The following is a 21,373-nucleotide window of genomic DNA, read 5'->3' on the forward strand; positions in this document are numbered from 1 at the left end:
TTAGGACTTATAAATTATAATGTATATGCGACTAGATATACGGGATTTTGCATTTAATTAAATGTTTACAATTTACACCAATAATTAGACGTGACCATTGAATAATTCCCGTCGTCCGTAACTTCTGCAGAAACGAGAAAGCCGTTTTCTTTGAAAAACATATTTGCATGTTTCAGGCGTTAGCCGACCCAAATCAAAAATAAAAAAAAATCTTAAAATCTTAAATAATTGCAGTTGTGTTAAAAAAGTCGCGGGACAAATTATTTTGTATAAGAAATATGCATACAAATTGAAAGGATGGAAAATTAAAAGAAATAAACATGACATAATCAAGTACAAAATATTTAATTTTTTTAAGAAAAATTATTCCTTAATAATATGTTAAAGTCGCATCAATAGATGTTTTGTCGCCATCAGCCGGTCTCAATCGCCGCATTAGATGTTTGACATTAAAAAACGTCATTGCGGAAATCGTCGTGGGCTAGATTGAATATATTGATATCGTTTAATTTCTAAAAATGAACGACGGTACGACATTTTTACGTTGCCGCCGCATTGATTTTTTTATACTTATAATCGCTATATTCACCTCAATTTGTATTGTTATCCTATTTGATTTATTATCGCCCTGCCATTGTACTAGAACTGTAGATAGACAGTGCGCGTGTATAGACGCTCTGTAACGACAAAATACAATATTTCTGGTACCCTACGCGTTTCACGTATGCGTAAACTTCTGCAGAAATGAGAAAATTGTTTTTTAAATAACATTTGAATGTAGCAAGTTTTGTTATTCGTAACAAATCAAAATGATATAAAAACCATAAAATCTTGAATATAGTCGTAGCTGTATTAAAAAGTGTCACTGCGGGAATTATCGCGGACCATAGACGTGGCGAATTAGGAATTTTTCACGGGTAAGACAAGTCTACTATTTCACTCACCTTGCAGCGTACCTATATACCAATATTCCGATAAATCCGGTCATTATCATATTATTTGAAACGCACATTCATAGTTTCAACTAAATTGTAGGCCAACTCACAACCCCTTAAGAAACTCGGACGACGGCTGCTCCTTGAATCTCGATTACCTACCTCCAACGCCTCGCTTCTGTCACGGACTAGTTTTATAATAATTAATATTATATAACTTCCGAACACGAACGACGGTACATTTCTGCCGCATCGATTCATATAATATTAAACTTGACAGTTGACCGTTATTCTCGCCTCAGTCTGCACAGGTATTGTATTTTTGTCTTATTTGATTTATTAACGCTCTGCCATTGTACTAGGTACGCGTTAAATGTGAATTACACGCGCGCTGTATCGACAAATAATATTTCTGGTACCTTACGCGTTTCACGTTCGTTTTTTTTCAGCGATAATACACTACCTACCTATTCTGTTTGCGTGTTTTTATTTCACACAATACCTACCTCTGGATCGTCGTCAATCAAAATAAGAATGAAATATATCCAATACGAAACGGGCGATCAAAAAACTAAACAGATTGAAAAAAAAATAGTTGTTATATTTAATAATAATAATAATAATAATAATAATAAAGATAAATTTACAATTTATTGCCGCGTGGATCAGTGATTTCCATGCGAACGTTTTGTGTAACAGGCTTTTACGTCCACTGAAAGTCAATCGTAGTTATAGGTATGATATCGTTTGAAAATCACGCGATCGTCTGTAATTGGTTAATATAACGTTCCGAGGTTCTGGTTCTGTACAAATATACCTAAATTATAATATTTTGTCAATTACATATTATTTCACCATTCGTGCCGGACCGTATTGTAATAAATGAACTATTGTATTGAAACCAATAGATTATAGACACATTAGGTATATGTATAAATTAGTGATTCCCAAAGGGTATGCCGTGATATCTAAGTATTCGCGTAGGTATGTGTTTCCCAGCTCTTGAGTACTTATTTTCGGAAAATAGACCGACAAAATATACTCTAGTGTGCCGCGACGTACGTAACTAATAATGCCTAGGCCTGCACTTCACTGTTCGTAAACTTTTCACATAGGTCATAGTCGACATTCGCGCCTAGTGTAGTGCAATAATAAGTAGGGCTCGTAAGTTGTAGGAGCTAAAAAAGGACAGTAAAATTGTAAAATACCTATGCATGAAAAAATTTCAAATATGCAAAAAAGTTTGTTAACAATTCAAAACTAAAAAAAAAAACATTTTATGTTGTTATTAAATTGTACTAAAAGAAATGGAAAATTTGGCAAAATAAATTTATAATATTTAATATAATATGGCGTAAAACTGTATAGTGTATACCAATTTTGACCCATTTTGACGTTTTAATAAACTGAAAAAAATAGTTGAAAAAATATAAGATAGCACAACGGAATATTAGCGCGATACAGATTAAAAATAGATGATTATAATAGTCGACTGCGAGGATAACAATAATTAATACGGAAATACATATTATAAGTATAAGTACCTACGTTAAAAAATAATTAGTTATATATTCAATATCATTATTAGCATACACAGCATAAGAAAAAAAAAATCATTTTTTTTTTTTTACTAATATGGTAACTAAATATGCACTTTTCCTCTAAAATTTACTAAATGCCAATAAAAAAAGCGATTGTTTTTATAAACAAGTAAATTAATTATTATAACACATGATATTTTTAAATAAATACAAATTAATTAAAGTTATTCTCCGTTTGAATTTATACTTAATTTCATCAAAATGTACACTTAAAACATCTATAAAAAAAATTGTGTTTAAGTATATATTTTTTATATTCTATGGTTTCAGTATTAAACACTTATGAGAAACTTTGTTTTCAATTTTTTATCCTTAGCTATAAAAATTAAACATTTTATACATTTTTAATGACAACATTATTTGCAATTTACATAATATCGACGAATAGAGAACATTTGTTAATGAAACAATCAAAACTGTACAATTAATAGAAAAACAACAAAAATGTTATATTATCATATAATGTAGAAAAATATTAATATAAAGAAAATTATGTATCGTATGCTATTATGATGCTTAAAAATATGGTGTCATATCAATAGCTATCAAATTATATCATAAAAAAATCGTTTAATAAAATATTCAATATCAGTAAAATAAATAGAAAAAAAATAAAGGTACTCTCATACAACATAAGAAAATATGAATATATTTTATTGCATAAAAATATTTAAATATTTAAGTTTTGAAATGTTGTGGCTTATTAATGGCTACTGCTCCTAAAAAAGTTCGTGCAGTATTCATTGACGCCGTGACCATGGTCCAGGTATTGGTGTCGGGGTTGTAAAATTCTACAGAATCTAAAGTAGAAGTTCCGTCACTACCACCGACGACATACAATAAACCATCAAATGCAACTACTCCTAAATTGAAAAATTAACTTAAATTAAATATATTTTTAATAAAAAAAAATATTTAGAAAATTATTTAATTACCTGCATTTTGTCTACACAGATGCATGTCTGCAATATAAGTCCAATCTCCAGTACTTGGTCTGTATGCTTCAACACTACTATGAACTTTTGATCCATCATAACCACCCACAGCATACACTACACCATCTAAAACTCCTACTCCCACAGCACTGCGACATACAGACATTTTTGCAACAGGTGTCCATTTATCAAGACTGGGATGATAACATTCAACACAGTTTAATCTCTGCTCTGAATCATAACCTCCTACCTATACACAATTGAATTAATACAACTTTAAAAATGCCGTGCCCTAGACAATAATATCTACAATATTATTGCATAGCATTAAAAAAAAAATTTTATTTAGTAAATTATTTACTTTTTAATTTAATATTTTAAATTATCTAAACATTTTACTATGGAGATATTATATTCCGTGATTGTTCTTCGGGAAATTTTTTTTATTCCGCTCACAATTATGACGATTCTAGGTATTGAAAATTTAACATATTTATCATAAAATAAAATATTAGTTTACCGCATATAAAAGATTGTTCAGTACTCCAATACCAACACTACTTCTTCTAGTAGACATACTGGATACCATACGCCATTTTTGAGTAACGCAGTCGAAAACTTCTACACTATTTAAACAACTCTCACCATCAAAACCGCCAACCTTGAATTTATTATATAACTTATATGTACCTACTTTATAACAAAAATTACTAATAAACTAATAAATAATATTTCAACATAACTTACGGCATATACACAATTATTTATTACACCTACACCTAAAAGTCCTCGTTCAACTGACATATCAACAGTTGGTTTCCAACAAGGTGATTCTGAAGATAAATCTAGCAAGTCAACAGAACAATGAAGTGAATTGTAATGAAAACCGCCCACTGCAAACACGGAATTATTTTTTACTACAGCTAGACCAACACCACGACGGGGTGTAATCATTTTTGGTCCAATTTGCCATCGGTTGATTTTTGGGTCATACCATTCTGTACTACTATTTGCTGTACTCCCAATTCCGCCGACAACAAAAATTACCTGTTACAAATAAATCGATTAAAATAATGGAAAGATGAATAAATCATAACGGAATCATACTTTATGAAAACCACTATCCTTTCTAGGTTTAATCCGGCTGATTTGTGTAAAAGGGATCAGCTCATCTGAATTATTAAGTAAATGAAAATGTAATGCCTCAATTACGTAATCTTTACCTTAAAAATTATAAAATATATAAACAATAAAATATGATTTCATTCACAATAGATACATATTTAAAAAAAATACTAACATGTAAGACAATCATTAAGAAGAGGTTCCTTAATTACATTTTTCAATATATAATTTTTCGATGTTAATGGTAACCGTACGTGTCCCATTAATTGGGGTAAAATACATTTTCTGGAACCCAAATCATGTTTTACCCATTGAATAACACATTCAAATACCTACAACAATAAACATGGACAATTATAAATTAATTAGACTACCCACATATATATAAGTATGATAATTCATTTTTCCTCCCATTTAACTAAAATATAATAATAATCAATTTTAGTCTGTTTACTTTTTCTTCAGATGGAACTTTAATTTCATCACTAGAGATAAATTTTACTAATTGTTCGGATGATAGAGATAGGAATTCGACTCCTTCAACCACTTCTCTAAGAATCAAAATATAATAATAATAAATACAATTTCCTTATAGAATCAAAATAATAAATAATATTTCATACGAAAAGTGTTGATGAATATATAATTCTGAACTTGTTAACAATTCCGTACAGCTATGTAAATCAGCTAACATATTTATACCAATACAGTTTGTAGGGCACAGTTGTGCCTGTAAAAAATCACAGCAAGCATCTTTCACTTCTTGAAACTGCAAGAGATTTGAAGCTGGTAACAAAACCTTGAGATATAAAAGAATTAAAAATTTAAAAAACGTTGAATTCTCTAATGAAATTTAACTTTATCCATTATTACCTGTACATTTTTTTCAGTGACCAGGATTTCTCCTGAGTACATAAAGTCTACTAAGAGCTGTAATGCAGACGAATCTAATTGTCTCATCACAACGAGATCTTGATTCTTTTCTTCAAAATTTGTGAACATTGCATAGAAATATTGACAAGCCGATGCTAAAACAACTTTATGGCCGTATATAATTGTTCCATCATCTGTTTCTAGTTTAATATCACAAAAAAACTCGTCTCTAAAAATAAAAATCCATACTAATATTCATCTAGCAGTTGAAATCACTTACTACCTACTTGCGTAATGATTGTAACACTTTGAATATCTCCGCATAAGACGATTTACTATATTCGTACTTTTTTGGTTCCCATTTACTGGGTTCTGGTATTTGCTTTGTATTTTGCATTGTCAATTTTATATTAAGTCCAGGAATTGAGGGCTTTAAGACTAAAAACATGCAGGTATGATATTGTATGGTATGGTATGGTATTTAGAAATCAATTATAACTTATAAGTACTTATCGATAAAAATAATAAATAAAAATTCAAAATTAATTTAAATTTTAAATTCAACAAAAACCAATAAATTAATTATATTATTGTTCATAATCTTGTTCATGGGTAGTATATTTCGTTTTTTGGGGCCGTTTCACAGTTGTGTTATGAGTAATGACGCGAATATCGGAATATCGAACAATATTATATGATATTATAACAACAATACAACAATATTCGAACAATATCGAACAATAAAATTATATCCTTCCACTTTAACATATTCATGAAAATTGTACCGTTCTGTAATTTTATCGAAAAAACGGTAATTTTGAAGTTACTATATACAAACATTAAAATATACGATAATCTCATTTACAAATACTGGCAACACTGAATTTCACACCGTCTTGCTACGACGCTCGACCGATGGTGTTACACACACGCCAAAAGATATTAATTCACATCAATAATTTATTATAATAGGTATAACATTAAAAAATAATAATAAATAATAACTCACGAGTCACGGATATACCGGCAAGCGGACTGGCCAGCTGTAACGCTACCTGTAAAAGTATGAACATTGAATGATTTAAATAATAATAATAATAATAATACACTCGTACATAAGAGATCAACCTCAGCTATAGAACTGGAACAAACACAAATAGTTAAGCATTCGGCCAATAATATAAGTAACAATAAGCAACAAGTCAATAATACATATTTCGTACCTATACGGCAGTTTGCGCTCACTTACGAATATACGAAAAATATACGTTAAAATAATATAAACGCGACAGGAACGAAAACAATAGGATGTGGCACTTTTGTTTTGTACAATATTATAGTACATTAATATGAGAAAAACTATATTATCAATTATTATTAGTGATTATTTAACAGCTGGTTGTACTAATATTTGAATAAATGTGAGTGCGTGTGTGACGTGTGTGCGAGTGTTGGGCCGCTGGGATGATCACGTCTTGTACATACCGGTTTAGATCACAGATGTCTATATACAAAGTAGATAAGGTACTCCTATATAATTAACATTTTTATCGAGTGAAGCTCAGCTGTCGACGGCCGCCATTTTCTCGGGGGGCAAAACATTTCATTCGTTATAGGTACAAGACGTATTAGGAACAACGTCGGTTTTAATGGTAAAATAAAATAGTAAGTGTGAAATGACTTAGATAAAATATTTTTTTTTGTTTCTAAAACTACAGGTTTAGAAATAATAAAATACAATACGTGATAAATCGTAATTAATCTTAGTTGTCGTATGAAACACCATGCAATTGCCTGCCGACCTTGATGCTTCAATTCACGGCGGGAGTTCGCTATCTAGTACTATATAGATAAATGTGGTTTAGATATCGTCAGCGGCGGTATAGGTCAACTGCACAGATAACTGTAATTGGCCGCGCGCGACTTATTCGAATCGAACAGCTGATATAAAATCATTGTATACGAAAAAAAATATTCTGAGCGAAAACCGCTGTCAGCACGATATTATAATTATATCATGGTAACGTTTTATGTTTTTAAATCGCAAACATAATAATGATGTGATTCACCGAACATTCTTATACTCCGTTTCCCTTGAACAGTGCAATTATTGAAAATCTGATTTTGGAATTTATAAATATACCCAAATTAGCTACCGAATTTTTAATATCTTGAGATTCTTTTGAATATAATTACTTATTTACTTATTGCTTACTTAAATACGTGTGTTCTATGGATAATGAATATGCGTACATCTGTTTTTCTCTTTTTTACTGTAAATTATTTGGTAGATAATTTTTCTGAAAATGTCGGTTTATCAAAATCAAAATATAAGTAGGTACTTACATAAATACTAAAATACATAATAATATGCTATGATATGTTTAATTCATATTTATTGTATATATTATATATTTATATAGGCACTACTCTACTAGGTACGTATTAATAGTGTGAGTAAATTATTATTATAGATCAATAATTGTGAATTATTTTGAAACCCACAATATAAAATATTTGTTGAACGCAATCGTGCTGTGTTTTCTCAATACTACAAAAAGATAAAATATGCACAATCATGTTTATGTAAAAAATGCAGGTAAAAAGTTAAAAAATTTTACAGTACAAATTTTGAGTCCTTACAGTTATTTATTATTGAGTGACAACGAAAATACAAAATCGGTTTTGCATAATATAAATTCCTATTTTTTCCTGGTTATTTTGAAAAGAACTGGACATATTTACTTTTGATCTCCCAAAGTAATAACAATTGTTATTTATCTTAAGATGTAATATTGCTACATAAAAATGCTAGTTAAAAATCAAAGCGTTTTTGCTACAATAAAAAGTGTAATTAGAAATAAAAAATCACGACATTTTACAAAGTCAATCAAAATACATTCATCGTCCTCTCAGAGTCCAAAATATGTCAAGTCCACCGCGATAGACGAAGCTACTGTACATTTCATAAAATAGATCCGTTCCACTTAAGATATTAATGATTAATTTTTTTTTTCAAAGAATAAATAAATGATTTAAACACAATATTATAATATACAATATATATTATATTATAGTTTATTTACTATATAAGTACCTTCTAATATTCACCTATTGGTAATAAACTATAAAAGTAATATTATGGTACCAATACTACCAACGACAATATCTAAAAAAAAAAATCAAAATTAAATGTCTTAAAAACAGGTCATAATGTAACTGCGGAAAAAACAAATCAAAATGTCACCTTATCTAAAAAAAATTATATTTCATACTTTTATGGCTTTGTGAAAATGGCACGAGAGTCAGTTGTTGATTTATATAGATGCAGAAGAGCGGGAAAAAACTAATCAAAGCAGTAATATTGTAAAAAAGTCAACGATAGTCATTAAAAAATTGAACAACTATACGCGCTGACTGTTGACTGAACTGCTTTTGTTTTTCGGGATTGGTTTTTATAAATCTTCTAACCATGAACTACTAGTAACTGACTTGTATCTCATGACTTTAAATTCTAATCGATGATTATTTGCCGGGCGCTGTCATACTGCCATTACAGTTTTAATCAATCTATGTGATTACAATATATTATATCTTTACCTATATATAAACGATACTGTCCCGAGAGACTGATTCATAACAACGCGGAGCCGAACCTATTAGCGAGAGCTATTGATTTGACATTTAACTCATTTAACTCAAATTACTTTTAACATAAACTATATCTGTAGTTCAAAGACTTAGCTATAAAATGATAAGACAATTTTTAGAGCTTTTTTATATACATAGTGTTTTTTTTTTTACACGGACCTCTGCGGAGGTTTTTTGTTGGAATATATTATACTTCTACAAATTATACCCGTACACTGATTGCACATATTATCATGTAACTAAGGATTTATACTGACATTGGAAATTTGGGAATTTTATGAACTTGCCTATGTTATAATTTATTTTTGTCGTACGCGAAATCAATTCTTTTGACTATACGAATTACGTTATTATTACTATTATTTTTTTTAATACCCTGGGGGTTTAATAGTTAAACAATCCTCAGGTCCTTACTCAGAATGACCGTCACAGAGACCGTCACATCTTACACATATACAGAATACAGATTATAAATAAAAGCAGGATACATGATAATCTTAAGCACAATTTGGTATACACGTCGTATTATCTCTGTAGAAAAAAAGTTTTCAAAATATTTTCCAGTGTTATAAAACCGCATAGGCAATAAAGAAAAAAATTAAAATTACAAAAAGAGAACAGTGACAGTTATGACTTTATGAGTATTAAAATATAGAAAGCATTTTACATAATACCCCGAGGTGGTTGGCAAAAAATCCAGAAGAGCGACTGTGATCAGGAGGAAAATCCCCCTAGTTTATAATAAAAATGTATCATACGCCTGATAAAAAGATATTATACGTGCAATAATTCATTGTACGGCATACCTACGTACAATCAAAAGCGTTGTTGTGTCGACCGTGTCCCCTCAGGTCGGTCTGAAATTTACTGGAGAGTGATAAATATATTTTTGACAAGAGCATTTTACTTTTAGACATCAATTACGCTGGAACTACTTACACAGTCTTTCATTTTGAAACAAATACACTTTTTCATTAGGTAAGTAAAGATTTCGACATTTTCGGTGTGGGTGTACATGTTTTTACATTATAATAATATATATAGTACAGTATACTGTAAACAATAAAATAACTTCAGACCCCATAGGAAGACCGTTATTGGACCCATCGGATAACATTTCATCCCTGCCACCCCCTTCCCACGATCACGTAAAGTCTACTCTGAGTCTCCGAATACATTATACAGGATGATTCATAAAGCATGATCACCACCTTTTTCTTCTTCAACAATGCCGTTCTAATTTTTAAATTTTTAAATATACTTAAAGACTATTGAAATTATTGAAATTTTTTTACTACTGAAGGAGTGTTCCATTGAGATGCAAACGAGTAGTTTTTGAGTTATTTAACTTTGTGCACTAAGGATAATAGGTCCATGATTGAACATTGTAATATGGGGGCTATGGTGAATTGACAATTTTAGTAATTTTAAATTTAAATACACCCATCAATATTCATATAAATTTATAAAATCTGTCCATGTACCTATAACAAATACTACATCCAACGTCGCATCCGCTATTTTATATTTCATTAACATTTTATAACTGATAAGCTGTGTTTTCGAATTTTGAAAAGTAATTTTGATAGGTATTTTACATAAAAATTTTTTGAAAAAATTATCTACCAAATAATTTACAGTACAAAAAGGGGGGGGGGGGAAGTTCTCATTTGAAATACCCAAAGTTTAAATCGCCACATCAGAACGCTTCTTAAAAAGTACAAACGATTCGAAGAATTCGAAAATAAGGTAATAATAGGAAGGTTCAATAGAAAATGCAAAAATCTAAATATTACCGCAAGTTCGTTGTTAAATGAAAAAATGTGGGTGAGCGTGCTTGGCGTGGTTCACCCTGTATGTCATATGCAATTTCGTGTCGACAATATAATGACGAGAGTAAAATGTATTTCCAACAAGTGTTCATAATATTATTATATACACAACGTAAAATGTACGTGTTGTAGGTATTTTAAAACACAGCATATATAGGTATTATAAAATGTTTTCGCGCGCGTGAAGTGAGTAATAATAGGTATTTGACGCACGGTTTGAATCGAGTTAAATATTTTATAAAGAACTTAATACCCTATTTGAATATTCCCTAGTGTTGTAGACGAAAATTGTAATGCAATTTATTCAAATGTATGACGGTAGGTACCTACTCTTACCTGCGAGATAAGGAACAATGTAAGTATTGAGAATTCCCAAAACTTTTAAAAAAGAGTTATAACACCCAGCTGGTTTCAAACCCTCCGAAGCAAACAAACTTAAAGTATAATATACGTACACACATACAACAATAAATTATTACCATTATTTAAGAATACAACGAATACCTATAAAACGAATGTGCCACTCCCACTCGTGGTTTATTATTTACTGGTCACATTTTTTTTTTCGTTATTCCAACTAGTTTTATTATGAATAGTTCGTATACCTACTCTTATGAATAACTTAATGATGCATAGTTTGTTTGTATATTTTATCGCCCGTGTAAAATTATGACATTAAGAGTATGTCGATACGTTTACAAATGAAATGACAAATTATGGTTGTACAGGTGCTAAAATATCGAATATACAAAAAATACAAGTGTTCCAATCAAAAATCCTCAGACTCATGACCAATGTTCCTCCTTATATCTCAAACCACACCCTTCACACAGATCTTCATATTCCTGTAGTCATTGAAACCACCAAGCTATTTTACTCTAAATTCAGAAATCACTTTCAAAATTACACCAACCCTCATGTTAAAAAGTTACTATCCATCTCCACCCCCTAGAAGACTCAAGCGACGAGATCTTATAAATTAAACACATAAAAACCTAAATAATTTGTAAATTCACGCCGAAGCGCCTTCACTGGTTGGTCCTTCCCTCAAGTCACTCAAGCTGCTACATTATAATATTATTTTAAAAAAAACATCCGTTATGCTTATTATACTTTTTTCTTATGTACAGATTGTATAAATTCTAGATTAAAAATTTAAAAAAAAGACAAATGACGATTAATTGTGAGTAGGAGGTACCAACTAATGCTGAGTATTTTATTTGTTAACTTAAAAAAAAATAGCAAGATTTGTTTTCAATGAAATAAAATATTTAAATAAAACAATGAATTATTTATATTTCACCGCAAACCGACAAGCTTTTATAAAATTACATAAAATTATATTTATTAAATACCTTATTACCTTAAAGGTAGGTGTTATATATTATAATATTATATTGCAAAATAAATGTATTTGTGTATTTTAATTATTTTATGTCATTATTCTTAAAACATTTCAAATGTTTTTTTTAAAAAAAAATTTAAATAAAAAAAATCTTATTGTTGTGAATATTCTTATTTTTCTCGTTCAGCATTACCATGTCGGCAATATTTCTTCTTCGAGTTTATTTCCTACTACAATAATATGTATTTTACGGTTTATATAGAATTCGCTATAAAAACTTCACAATCTATGGAATACATCTTATATATTTAAGGTACTATATAATATATCAATCAACCTAATATTTTTTCATTGACAACTCTACGCAATCTTCCTAACCAATGCATTTATCTAAAATCTAAATAACACAAATTCTCACTGTCCCCTATGTGTTTTATATCAGTCAGTCAGTCAGTCAGTCACGTTACCCTTTTATACATAGAGATTATTTTCCTGGCTCGGTGATGAAAATCATTTATGAATATGGTCGTTGTTTTCCCGTTCCACTGTTCCCCCTCGACAATATTTTCGTAATAACGTATCAGTTATCGGTAAATGTTATTATGTCAGTTACTCATTCCTATTTTACTCACAGTGATTAGATAAAAATACATAAATTAGGTATAGAGAATGTCATACACACCTAATATGTAAATCTTAAAATCATTAATTGACGATATTGTATTACGACGTAGCATCGTTATATTTTGTTCAGTCATACTCGCGTTATATCACACGCTAGCTATGTCATTGAGATTAACTCAATCTCCGGCAACGATGAGTACCTATTGTGTGTGATTTTCCGAAATTACACGCAATTGTGTTATTTAATGAGCCGATCCTATACCTATATAATATGATATTACGTATACGTATATCACATGTTTACACTAATTACACTATATGCACATCAAAAATAATAAACCCATTCAACTAACTAAACATTGATTTTTCGAGTATTTTTCACAAAATGAGTTGGTAAGTAGTAGAGACACACTTAAATTGTATAAGCTTCACGATGAAATACGTCCATTGGAAGGCCGATATACTCTTCACTCTGTTATTTCCATGTTATTAATTTATTTTTATTTATTATCGTCAAGTATAAGCTTAATATTCAAACTTATAATGGAAGGCCTAATATTAATATAAAAAAATTCTATAAATTAAAGAAGAACGGGAGGGACGGGTAATTGTTGAATTAATTTTTGACGAATGAATTTGAAAATGCTATAGTGTGTATAAAATGTACAATATACCTACTTTAAAAGTTTCAAGTCCGAAGAATAATATTTTTAAATTTAAACAATAATATCACTAAAACAGTAATTTTCCGTTAAATTCTCTAATTTCATCTGAATTTTAACTTAAGATTACCCATAGGTATATATTAGATATACCTATCTATAAAAAAAAAACTGAATTGAGGTATAAATATTATTTAACTTTGTTGGTTACAGTTTTAACTGCTTATGAGAAACCTTGTTTCTAATAAATTGTAGCTATAGAAACTATAATTATTTTATACATTTTTAACAACAACATTATTTGAAAATATTCGTAATATCGACGAATATTATAATACGAAAAGATGAAGACAATCAAAAACGGTAAAATAAATAGAAAAACAGTAAATATTTTATCATACAATATAAGAAAATTGTATTATATTGTATCAAATTAAAACATGAATGCGAATAAGTTGCTAAAGCTCGTGCAAAATGCATTGAAGATTATGTGACCATGGTCCAGGTATTGGTGTCGGGGTTGTAAAACTCTGCAGAATCCAAATCAAATCCATCGTTTCTACCGACGACACACAACAAACAATTTAATGCAACTACTCCTATATTGGCTGCATTAAAAAATTAACTTAAACTTAATATCATTTTTAAAAAAAAATGTTTCATAAAATAATTTTGAGTATATTTATATAGAGTATTATATTATATTGTACGATAAATACCAGCCAATTGTCAACCTAAATGCACGTCAGCAATCGTAGTCCAAACTCCTGTGCTTGGTCTGTATGCTTCAACACTACTCAGAATCTCTGATCCATCAGAACCACCTACAGCATACAGTACACCATCTAAAACTCCTACACTAACACGACTTCGACGTACACACATTTCAGCCACTGGTGTCCATGTATCAAGACTGGGATTATAACAATATTCAGCAGAGTTTAAATACTGCCTTGATGAACAATCTTCACCTCCTACCTACACAATTTAATTAAAACAAATTATGGAATAAAAACACCTGGCCTCAGGATAAAGAATCCCCGGAGTATTACTGCATAGCATTTTTCCATGAAAGTGATTAAAATATAATATATATTTATGGAACGTTGAACAATAAATTAAAACCAGGGCTTAGCACCCGCATCATTTATTCGGGTTTCAGATGCTGGATGTATTCGGGTGTTGAAACAACGGAATAAAAAATGTAAACAAACGTCCGGGTTTAATAACTGTTATTATTCAGGTTAATATTGGTTAGTACAAGTATTCAGTAGTCTAGAAAAAAACACAACTTTTAAAAACTGAGCTAGGTACCCCAAAAACTGCCAAAACAAAAAAAAATTTAAAAAAAAAATTATTTATGTTATTTATAATAAAATATAAATTCCTAATACGAATGCGCAACAGTTATTTTAGACCAAACTCGGTTTGTACAGTAGTTACATTTTCTAAGAAACTACAAGAACTAAGACAGTGTGAAATTAATTTAGTACCTACCTCTTTATTTACCACTTGCTAATTCGACAGACATAAGTTAACTAAAATGTTTAAAAGAGGTAGGCTATAGGAAGGGGCAGAATAATTTGGGTTACATGGGTTTAGGGTGTTTGATTTTTTAAGAATTTTAGGGGTGTTAAGGATTCCAGTGGATTCGGGTGCAAGGCCCCAAATTTAAAAATTTAAAACATACATGTGTTACTAATTAATATATCATGACGTTAAATATTCTATAGTGTTAACCATTATTAGAAATTAAGAATCAAGCTTGATATTTTTTTTGTTGTTGTTGGGTTTGAAGGTTCTTATACTATTACTTGTTATTATTAATTAATAATATCATGAATTAAATTTATATATATTTTTTATAGTATGCTTATTTTGTTATTTTAGGTATTAAAATTTGTAAGTTAAGGTTACTGTACTTGAGCCAACGGGCGTTTATAATAATAAATACAAACAAATATATAGATATCCTAAGGTGAAATTTGGTCGAAATCAGATATTTAAACAATGAATAATATTTTAATTATTTTGTTGTAATTTAAAAATATTATTTGTGGGTACATGAAACTTATAAAATATATTATTATATTTTATATACAAAATTAAAGTTAAAGTTTAATAAACTCTAGATAAGAATCGCCCATCGCTACAGTATGTAGCAGAATCTCGTTAACAGTAATTTTCACATTTTTTTTTTTAATTATTTTGGTGCACGGTATTGTTGTGTACATTTGGATAACAATTTCAATTTACAATATCCCACAACTGTATTAAAGAGCAATTATTTTAGGACACAGCAAAATAATGAAGCACTATTAATATAGATGTTATTATTATTTAATATTTTACGCATAATAATATTATAATCTTCGTTGAATTAATATTTTAATTGGTTACCTGTCTGATTGTTTCGTTTGGTAATATATAACCTAAGAAATGTATCATAAATCTAAAAAAAAAAAATCTATGAGACAAAATAGCCATTGATGCTGAAAAATATGAATACAATTTTAATTAGCGTTCTCGTGGGACGAAAGGAAAAATAATAAATTAGGAATAATGACTAAAAAACTAATGTGTACAAAAACTACTGAAAGAGCTTTATAAATTTATCAGCCAACGCTGTATTATTTGTTTTGAACTCTCAACAGAGAATTTATAACAAAGGAAGACTTAAATCCTAGCAAAAATATTATAGGTTCTTATAAAATACTAAAAAAAAAATTAAATATAATTTGTATTTTACTAAAATCTTTAATGTAAGAAAAACAAAGGTCAACTAGAAGTCTAGAAACCATCCGTTCAATTTCAACAGCAAGAAAACGTGTGCTTAAAAAATATAAATATAAAATTAAAGTCTTATAATAATATATTACTTTTTTCTTAATAATGTCGTTTTGTATACAATATTATAATGAGTTAATATATTAGTCATAGGGTTTTTGAGATTTGTTTGTCGATATAACTATTAATATTATATATCATTATTATTACAATGTGACGGTTGTTATATTCTATTTGCCTTGCATGAAAATTATATTTTATAATATAAACGTAAAAAATACCTACGCCTCATTATTTAAGAACATAATATTATATTACATGCACTTTGTATATAGTTTATGCTGAACAAACATTTCGTTAAAGATTTAGCACGAACAACTTCATTTTAGTTAGAACAGCGTAGGTAGGTGGCGTGTCGTGCGACTCAAACTTTCATGTTTACTTAACCCTTTTTTCAATATTGGGTTCTCTTTATAGTTACTTGAACGAGTACTCAGAGAAAAACGAGTGCTAGTTTTTTATTTGTAAGACATAATGCATGTTTATAATATAATAATAGTAGTACCTATATTTGAATAGAAATGAAATTTCGAACTATAGTTCATATTATGGAAAAAAAATACAAACCAGCTATACATAGGGGTGGGCACTTCTAAGAAATTCGTTGAAACGATTCTAATTTTTTTTTTTCAAAGGAAGGAATGATTCTGGGAATTCCGAAATCAGTCAAAAATTACAAATTTGTTCAGTAATTATTGTTGTTATATTATGCGACGGTCACGTCTCTCTTGGCTTATGTATTTATTACATAAGTTAAACTATATTATTTGATGTATTCTAATAACTTCAAATTATACTATAAAATCCTACTATAATACAATATAATAGTAACTGATAACTGTTATTCGTCATTAGGTACAATTAATATTTTAATCAGAAAAAAGAGTAATTTTATTCGAAATAAGTACCTACACTGTTATAAACATATTATTATACTACTCAACTACTGATGAAACCTTTATAAGTAGTTTTAAGATTCTGAGACCAGTGATGAAAATATTCTAAAATAAGTCACACTAATGTTTTGTTGATTATAATTATAATACATTTTTATCTAGATTCTATGACCTAAGGGGGCGTGTCCCGAAAATCTTTATCAGGGTTTCTATGTGTCTAAGAAATGGAATTTGTTACTTTAAACTCGTATTGCATCATTTTGATAATTTATATTACCTTATGATGAGGTATGGTTTTCGTCATGGGTACCTGATTATTGAAGTTAAGGGTGTTTAAAATTGTTCAAAATGTTGAAGATGAAAAAAAAAAGCCGGTTTATTTTGTAAAGCGTATTCAATTTAATTATTATCAAGAAATAAAAAAAAAATGTTTGGATTAAATTGTTAATTACTACCTACTTACAGGGTTAATTATTGTTTCATGTTTGTTAATTTGTTTTTATTAATTTGATAAAAATTAGAGAACTGTGAATGGAACCCGTGAACCCATATATTCCGCATCGATTTCATCTCCTTATAATATGACAATAGAAACCTAATTTTTTTAAAAATTTTTTTACGCATTGTAAGTGCTTTTATGAATAGACTATTAGCTTATAGTTACCGAATAAACTTCACACTATTATGATCAAGCAGATAATGCATTTAATGTATATGCGTACGTATATAGGTATTATAATATATAACGCATATTATTGAATATTGTTGTTATATACAAGTGTATAGTCTGAGTGACTGAGTCCGTAGATATTATACTCTGGTGTGATTTTCTACATTACGACGTCTATAATCGTGAGTTTATACAATTTAACGATGTTCAACAACTATTACCGAAACGGTCTTGTACAGTATAGTACTTCATAATATTACAAGCCCGCGAAGTCTATATTTGTAATGAATAATAATTACCAATATATTATGTGAACTGACGTTAGTAATATTATTTTTACATAAAATTACGTCATGTCCACTGGTATCACTAGTATTTCGGTTATCGACATGAGGTTTACCGATTTTATGTATTTAAATTAACATTAAGTCCAAGTCAAAACTTTTAATTTTTTACTATTATTCTTTCAATAATAATTGTTGATGTTTTACAGGTAACAAGACTCGCGTACTTCTTCTGTGCGCTTGTTCAGTACAGTTTTGGTGCGGCTTATTCGGATGTTTTTTCCATTCTACACCGACATTCAAATTATCAGACTTTTTACGAAATAGATGTGACGCATCAGAGGACTGGTAATAATTGCCTAGTAAGAATTTTTGAATGGCTTGGTGAAATACTTTTTTTTTTTAAAAAATAAGAGCAAATAGGAGTACCTAATATGTCGTGTGATGTTTATGTTATTGGGGTTGAGCGGATCAACATTTCAAACTTTTTCTCTGAACATACTGTAGGTATGTCCGTATTGGTTTTTAAAGTTCATAAGAGATATTCTGGGCTTAAATAATAAATATATATTATTAACTATTATCGATACACTATATCGATGGCTAAGAGGCCAAAAGTTGTAAGTCCAATTTTTCTCAAAATCGTTTTATTCGTCCATAGGGTTTATCTGGGTCGTCTTTTTGATTCGGTAAAACATTACAAGTCAATATCATAATTAAAACATGTTTTATTTATACTTTAATTTTTGTGTTTTTAGTGCAAGATAGATATTTTTTTAGTGCACACATAATATAACAAGTCCTAATTTAATGAGACATACAATAAATATTTTAACATGATCCAAATATCAAGCGGACAAATATAACAAGTCCGGACTTGTTACTTTTGTCAAAAACAATACATTCAATTTTGGACGTGTAATGTTTTAGATAATATTGAATTTGTGTATCTATTTATAAAAAATGAATAGGTATGTCCGGACGTATTATTTTAAATAATAAAAATTTTTGGTACTCGTCTAATATGCTACCTACCGTTACTTCGTTGGTGTCAGGCGCGGATCTAGAACATATTTACGAGGGGGGCCATCTTAAATAAAATTTCGGCCTAAGTCTGATAAAAACATTGTACATACCATGTAAGCTAATAGACAAATATTATTATTTAAATCCCAGTTTATCAGTACAATAAAATATATAAAATTATTAGATAATTAATAATAAATGATCACAGAACAAAATCCTTTCGTCTTTTAAATAATTAGATAAGCAATATAAATTGTTTAATTAATAATGATACGTAATATATGATAAATAATAATTAATAATAAAATATAATAAATATTAAAAAATGATCACAGAACAAAATCCATTCGTCTTTTAGATTTGGCAAATTCGTCAATTACTTCTTCACAGTCAATACTAATATTTCTATAACAATTAAGTAATGCAAGTCCATTTAAGCGTTCTTCGGATATTCTTGATCACATCCAAGTTTTTGGTCGGCGAAGAGAAGAAAAATTTCGTTCATCGAAATAAGTTCGTTAATAAAATAATAATACAACTATACGCGTGTCACGTTTAATGTTGATTATCGACAGTTACAGCGGCTGTGTGCGTATTGTATCGTAACTATATGTCAACTAACAAATTATCATTACACAATAAATATCGTCAATAATAAAATAGATAGGTACTACAAACAGCCAGACATTTTATTGCATCAAACAAGTTTAAATATTCGATTAGATTAGATTAGCTTTTTGACGGCGAACGATGAAAACGGACACGGCCTAAACGCTATCGGCAAAACAATACATTTTATCGGCTGCTGAAAATAGATATAATAGAAAATTCACCAGTCTACGGGGGGGAGGGGGCATGGTCCCTTGCCCCCCCCCCTTGGATCCGCGCCTGGTTGGTGTAGTATGGTACCTACCGTAAAATAAGGTACCTATCATAAAATAATAACAAATTATTACAACAATTTATTACTAAATAATTTATTAATTTACCGTTGTCAAGTACTTCATAATATTTCAATACGTCATTATATATTATTATACATCATATACTATGAAAGACCAGAAAACTTCTAATAAATCGTGTTGGGTATTAACGGACCGCCACCATTCTTCTATTAATTGTCGGTCTAACAAATCTGTCGCTCCTCGGGTTTTAATTCCGTATTTAGTTTTAACATGTCTCCATAATATACACTCGATCGTTTGTGTTTGGGCGCCCGTTGTAGGATCAACAAAAAACTCGGAATGATTGACGGTTTCGTGATGATAACCTATATCTTTTAAGGTACTATATGCTCGCCATTTATCTGAATAAATAATTGATCCTAGTTCTATTTCATTTTGTAATATTGGTAATAAAGTTGCCTTATCTCTTTTTTCCACTTTAAAAAATCTTCGTTCTATAACCCCCCATCAACATGTTAACAACACATACCAAAAATCCATGAACCTCGAATGCGAGTACCATAATTTCTTCGAGTCGAATGATCATCATCAATATCGTCAGCATCACTTGATGCATTGTCATCTACATTTGGAATTATAATATCTCCATTTCTCAATCGTCCTCTATTATATTTACGCTTGCCTTGAAATAGTGACTCGTCAATTTGAACAATTTTCCCTGGACCACCCATTTTCTTACGTTTATCAAACATTGCAACTGCTACATCTCTACATAAGTTATTCCAATCTACAATTGTATTACGAGTTTTTGTTGTAAATTGTTCGGTCATTGAAACTGGTATTTCATACACCCAATACCATACTAATTCAATAATTTCATTTAATGCTAAACCACTATTACTTTTACCATTTTTATCGTAATATGTAAAAAAAGGATTTTTTTTTCTTAAAAAGTGATAAGTTTGACAACCTTTTTTTTGACATCGTAAATAAGTAGTTTTTAATAAACCACCATTTGAGTCTCTTTTACGATTATTTTTTTGATATTCTTTCAACGTACCTACACAAATAATACCATCTTTTAATTTGGAACAACTACCAAGTTCTGGGAGCAAGTTTCTCTCTTGAAGATAATTAACACATGTTTCCTCATTACATATTA

At 29.4% G+C, this 21,373-nt stretch overlaps 1 protein-coding gene and 1 pseudogene across 2 annotated transcripts; one reads left to right on the forward strand and one right to left on the reverse strand.

Annotated features, from left to right (window-relative positions):
* The window catches only part of LOC132948413 (uncharacterized), a 225,651-nt pseudogene that overhangs the window by 131,944 nt on the left and 72,334 nt on the right, over positions 1-21,373 (forward strand).
* LOC132949237 (ring canal kelch homolog) lies at positions 2,718-6,908 on the reverse strand. Of its 2 annotated transcripts, none has more exons than XM_061020014.1 (12): positions 6,585-6,908; positions 6,479-6,524; positions 5,757-5,907; positions 5,470-5,698; positions 5,220-5,395; positions 5,051-5,147; positions 4,772-4,928; positions 4,579-4,694; positions 4,219-4,518; positions 3,992-4,132; positions 3,472-3,721; positions 2,718-3,399 (listed from the first exon to the last, which is right to left on the reverse strand). In XM_061020014.1, exons 3-12 carry the CDS (start codon positions 5,864-5,866, stop codon positions 3,215-3,217), a joined length of 1,761 nt encoding a protein of 586 aa, XP_060875997.1. In that variant the 5' UTR covers positions 5,867-5,907; positions 6,479-6,524; positions 6,585-6,908; the 3' UTR covers positions 2,718-3,214. The 2 variants fall into 2 exon arrangements, with proteins under 2 accessions (XP_060875997.1, XP_060875999.1); XM_061020016.1 differs by having other exon boundaries at positions 6,598-6,683.

This window comes from Metopolophium dirhodum, chromosome 7, assembly GCF_019925205.1.
Source record: "Metopolophium dirhodum isolate CAU chromosome 7, ASM1992520v1, whole genome shotgun sequence".
Taxonomy (NCBI): domain Eukaryota; kingdom Metazoa; phylum Arthropoda; class Insecta; order Hemiptera; family Aphididae; genus Metopolophium; species Metopolophium dirhodum.